General features: G+C 36.1%; 1 protein-coding gene across 1 annotated transcript; it reads right to left on the bottom strand.

Annotated features, from left to right (window-relative positions):
* Positions 1 to 3,040: 3,040 nt before the first annotated feature.
* LOC109439524 (olfactory receptor 4P4-like) lies at positions 3,041 to 3,979 on the bottom strand. The gene has a single exon (XM_019719846.3). It carries the CDS (start codon positions 3,977 to 3,979, stop codon positions 3,041 to 3,043), a length of 939 nt encoding a protein of 312 aa, XP_019575405.3.
* Between the last annotated feature and the right edge of the window lie 2,021 nt (positions 3,980 to 6,000).

The following is a 6,000-nucleotide window of genomic DNA, read 5'->3' as shown; positions in this document are numbered from 1 at the left end:
TACACACTGAAAACTATAAGACACTGTCACCATGCAACAGCTTAACCGTTTGTACTTGTGCCCAAAGAAAGGAGAGTCTGTAAGACCGATCCTTTCGGGGACTTTGCTAAACCTTTGTGTTTGCACTTTATGCCTCCCTGTTTGGTCGCAGAAAGATGACTGGACAGTCAATGATGAGTAAGATTCCTCACGGAAGGAACAACTCAAGCCAGACGCAGTCACATAGAGACCAACAGGAGAACCCAAGGGGTTCACAGAGGTGTGGACAGCCCCCCACCTTCCTCAGACTAAGGAAAGCCTCAGCCTCTGTGGCTGCATTCCTTCCCAGAACCTGCAAGGGAAGTGATTCAATTATGTGCTCTCCATCTATTCATATGCATATAGGTTTTGTCCCTTGGGGAAGTTGAGACTTACGGTACAGCAGTCTGCAGGCAAGGGTGATTGACTCCAATCGGTTTCCTATTATGATGTATAGGATTCACATATCTTGAGCCGGACAAGCTTTATCTCCTTTACTTCCCCACCAAACTAATAAAAGCTGATGCAAGGTTCGATTAGGGGCTTCTAGTCCTTGAGATTGGGGGTCCCTTGGTCTGCTTAAACTCTATTCATGACTACTGTCTTTCTTTAACACTACACTGCCCTCCTCGCTCCCCACAACTCTCGTTGCGTGGGACGCAACAAGACAATTTTAAAAATTGAAGAAGACACAAAAAATGGAAACACATTGTATTCATGGATTGGAAAAATCAACATAGTTAAAATGGCCACATTACCCAAAGCAATATACAGAAGTAATGCAATCCCCATCAAAATCCCAATGGCATTTTTTAAAGAACTAGAACAAAAAACATCAGATTTATATGGAATCACATAAGACCCAAAATGGCCAAAGCAATCCTGAGAAAAAAGGACAAGGCTGGAGGTATCACAAACCCTAACTTCAATTTATAGTATAAAGTGACAATAATTAAAACATGGTATTGGAAGGAAAACAGACACATAGACCAGTGGAATAGAATGAGAAATAAACCCACATATATGTGGGCAGATAATTTTTGACCAAGGAGCTAAAAACATACAACGAAGAAAAGAAAGCCTCTTCAATAAATGGTACTGGAAAATTGGAGAGCCACGTGCAAAAGAATAAAACTAGATTGCCATCTATCACTACATACCAAAATTAATTCAAAGTGGGCCAAAGACCTAAACATAAGACCTGAAAGAATAAACTACATAGAAGAAAACATAGGTACTAAACTTATGGACCTTGGGTTCAGAGAGGATTTTATGAATTTGACCTCAAAGGCAAGGAAAATAAAAGCAAAAATAAATGAATGAGACTATATAAAACTAAAAAGCTTCTGCACAGCAAAAGAAACCATCAACAAAAGAAAGAGGTAACCAATCAAATGGGAGAAAGTATTTGCCAACAGCGCCTCTAATAAGGGGCTAACATCCAAAATATATAAGGAACTCATACAACTCAACAACAAAAAACAAACAATCAAATTTAAAAATGGGCAGAGGACCTGAACAGATATTTCCCCCAATAAGACATATGAACAGCAAACAGATACATGAAAATATGCTCAACTTCACTAGTAAAATTATTAATATATAGGTTTCAAGTGTACAATTCTATAATACATCATCTATATATTGAATTGTGTGTTTACCACCCAGAGTCAGTTTTCCTTCCATCACCATATATTTGACCCCCTTTACCGTGGGTGTAGTGGTGAGCACAGCTGTCTTCCAAACATGGTCCTTTTAAGGATAAGTCTCCAATTATATTTCTCCATTTGAACTTCTCAAAAAATTTTCATCATACACTGTGCTATGACATTTATTTTGCCTTTCCATTTATGTATTCATCTATGTATTCAGTCTGTGTTCACTTTTTCTCCTTCACCTGTGCAATACAATGACTTACTCCATTCCATCTTGTTGTTTTATGGTGTCCAATGAGTCTTATTTTATTAAATGATTAATAAAATTTTGATTTAATCAATTATTTGAAGACTTCAATTCTATGGCTATCTAGATGCACAGAAGTTCTATACAAACAAGAAATTTGTAGTTCTCATTCTGATGGTAATGGGAAAAAATAAATTTAAGCATGCTCTAGATCAAGCAATTTCAGCACCAGCATTTACATTTGTTTTTACCATCCCACTAAATCCAAGTACTAGTAAGTGAAGATTCTACAACACCATAGTTCTCAGACATTTCAAAGTAGCCAGACATCTTACTCTTCTGATACAATCCCATTTAATGTCTATTATTTCTATATAATTATAAATACACCCCCTCTTTTATACTCTAGTGTGGCTCAGTTTGGACAATAAATTATATGGCTACCCTATTTATTACCAACACTACCACTTTGTTACTATAGAAAGAGGATTTTTCTGGAAAATTTATCTATAATTATTACAACTTATTTTAACATGACTTTATTAAAATCAATAGAAAAACTGTTCCAATTTTCATAACCATTATTTATTACATAAATATTTTTATTGTTTAGACCCCACAGAGACAACTTTTGCTTTTTAAATTGTTGTGATGAATGTAGCTAGTCAGGAACTGTGTGAAATCTATGATTCTAAAATTCTGATACTCCTTTTTGAAGCGAACGCAGGGAGGATAACAAGGTTATATGGACCCTCTAGGTCTAGGAGGATCAATATGAGTGTAGTTTATGTACTTTTGGAGACTTATTCATGGAACCGGACAACAGGTAGATTAAAAGATGAACTCCAGTTAGAAACTTATGCATAAAATCTAAAGGGAAAAAAATCAAAGAAAATTGCAACAGAACTTGACCAAGGAAATGATGTCTCAAATTACTAGAGGAAGCTGTAAATAAGAAACACAGATCAAAAAAGAAAGTATGTTAAAGTAAATTATAATATTAATGAACTGACACCACTGTCTATGATTATTTTTATTATAGCAAAGTTCCTGGTTTAGTAAACTTAAGTCAAGCAAATGCCATTTGAATAGGGTATGCAATGAGGAGGGAAAGTGACTTTCAGTTGATTTGCCTTCCAATCAAAAATGGTTTCTGGCACCATACTTTCCTCAAAGCATTCTTCATCTCCATGTTTCTGAGTGTGTAGATGAGAGGGTTGAACAAGGGAGCAATGATGGTGTAGAAAAGAGCAAACACCTTATCTTCTGGAAAAGTTGTGGCTGGTCTAATATAAATAAAGAAGACAGGCACAAAAAACAGGACCACAACTGTGAGGTGAGAACTGCAAGTAGAAAGAGCTTTGGTACGGCTCTCTGCAGGGTAAGCCCTGATGGTGTAAAATATCATAAAATAAGACACCATCAAAATCACAAAAATCACCAGAGCAATCAGACCTGAATTAACAGTTACCAAGACACCAATTCTGTATGTGTCGGTGCAAGCCAATTTCAGCAAAGGATACACATCGCAGAAGTAATGATCTATCTCATTGGGGCCACAGAACGGTAAAAAGATGGTGAGAAGACACAGACCGGCAGAGTGTATAAATCCCCCAGTACAACAAGCTATGATGATCGTGTTACACTTTTGCTTGTTCATGATAACGGCATAGTGCAAGGGCCGGCAGATGGCCACATAGCGGTCATAGGCCATCCCTGTGAGGATAAAGATCTCTATGCCACCAAGGAAGTGAAGGATGAAAAGTTGTGTCATGCAGTTATTGTAGGAAATGGTCTTCCTTTTTTCCAGTAAATCAGTCATTAGTTTGGGCATCACTGTTGATGTGTAGCAAAGGTCGGCGAGTGAAAGGTAATTAAGGAAGAAATACATGGGTTGGTCAATTAGCAGACTGCATGTGATAGAAATCATTATGAGCAAATTTCCCATCCAAATAGCAATGTAGCAAAGTAAAAATAATACAAAACAAAGGATTTCAATGTCCTTGTTTTGAGACAGTCCCAAGAGAATAAACACAGTGACATTACTCCTATTTTCCATGGTCCAGGGCAGTAAAAATGCATTAACAGTTCTCTGAAAAGACATAATGCATAAGTCAATGTCAGGGGCCGGCCCAGTGGCTCAGGCGGTTGGAGCTCCGTGCTCCTAACTCCGAAGGCTGCCAGTTCGATTCCCACATGTGCCAGTGGGCTCTCAACCACAAGGTTGCCAGTTCAATTCCTCAAGTCCCATAAGAGATGGTGGGCTGTGCCCCCTGCAACTAGCAACGGCAACTGGACCTGGAGCTGAGCTGCGCCCTCCACACCTAAGACTGAAAAGACAACAACTTGAAGCTGAACAGAACCCTCCACAGGTAAGATTAAAAGGACAACAACTTGACTTGGAGAAAAGTCCTGGAAGTACACACTGTTCCACAATAAAGTCCTGTTAAAAAAATAACAATAATAATAAGTCAATGTCAGAAATGTTCATAAAGAATATTGATAATACTAACATCATGAAGTTACGTTTAAAGGACATAATTTCCCAAATTAATATTCAATTTTAATAATTATATTTTCTAAATAGTCTCACAATGATTTGTATGTTGGTCTTTCAGGGCATTATATTCAATCTCAACATTAATAAAAATGAATGCATTCAATCAATCAAAAGATGAAAGTGCCATTTGCGACAACATGGATGGATCTTGAGAATGTTATGCTAAGTGAAATAAGTCACACAGAAAATGTCGAGAACCGTGTGGTTTCACTGATATGTGGGATATAAAACTGAAAGCAACAAAGCAACAAGACAAACAAATAAAGAAACAAAAGCTCATAGACATACACAATAGTTTAGTGATTACCAGAGGGTAAGTGGAGAGGGGGGTGGTAGATGAGGGTAAACAGGATCAAATATATTGTGATGGAAGGAGAACTGACTCTGAGTGGTGAACACACAATGTGATATGTAAAATTGTACAATTGAAACCTATGTAATTTCACTAATCATTGTCACTCCAATAAATGTTAATTTAAAAAAATGTGTTTCTTTTTTAATTATTGTTAGCTGCCAAATATTTTCCAATTCTAAAGGAATATACAACTAAGTCCTTGGAAAGGACATCACTCTGGGTCCTTTCAAACTCAGATTTGTTAAACACATGAGTGTAAGTCATACAAAGTTTTTGTTCAATGATACAGAAATGAATATAAAACTTAACAGCCATCACTAGTGGAATACATACTATCTCAAAATAATTTTAGAATGATATAGAAAACTATTTAAAGATTTATAAAATGATACATCTATATTTACATAGCAGAAGGTAAAATCTTTCTGCAAGAAGCCCATGCAATTGGTCTGCATAATTTTTTGATTGCTTGTTTACTTTTTTTCTTAGTGATTTGTGACAGTAAAATGCTGATATTTTATAATAGAAGTATAATATTTCTATAGGGACATCAATAAAATCATATACTTAAATGAATGGCAGAATAAAGCAGTAGTTAAAATTTAAAAAGAGGATCAGATGGCAGTTATACCTTCATGGTTTTGCTCTTGACTCGCTGTATCATATTATGCAAGTCAATTTCTTCTTAGTGGTTTGAATCAAAGTTTGAATTTCTTTTCTATATATGTCCAATTTATGCCTTTTTCCAAACCCATAAAGAATCTAGACATGCATGATTCATAGAAAAAGTTTATGGGAAGTATGTGGGAAAAGGTTTATGTGAAGACAAACAGTGGCGACCCAAGATCTATTACTTATTATACCAGTGTGTGAATCAGGGTACCAATCACTTTATTTCTTTGAATTCAAGTTATCTCATTTGTGAAATGAGGAAACCTTCCAGGACTTTGTCACAAAATGGTCATGAAATTCAAACAAATCAATAAATGGTCATTGATTTATTAACCACAGAAGTATTCATTGCTGATTTTCTCTTAAGGTCAGTGTTACCAAATCAGTAATCTGAAGTTGTCAATAAAAGTCCACTAAATATGACTCCCATATGGAAAATGCTATTTTTTTTTTTTTTTTTTTTTTAAGGAGGGCGCAGCTCACAGTGGCCCAT

This window comes from Rhinolophus sinicus, chromosome 14, assembly GCF_057876585.1.
Source record: "Rhinolophus sinicus isolate RSI-liver-muscle chromosome 14, RSI-T2T, whole genome shotgun sequence".
NCBI classification, from domain to species: domain Eukaryota; kingdom Metazoa; phylum Chordata; class Mammalia; order Chiroptera; family Rhinolophidae; genus Rhinolophus; species Rhinolophus sinicus.
This window is presented reverse-complemented; position numbering and strand designations above follow the sequence as displayed.

Coding starts and splice junctions, on each gene's coding strand:
- LOC109439524 (XM_019719846.3), bottom strand. CDS start 3,979: ATGGAAAATAGGAGTAATGTCACTGTGTTTATTCTCTTGGGACTGTCT.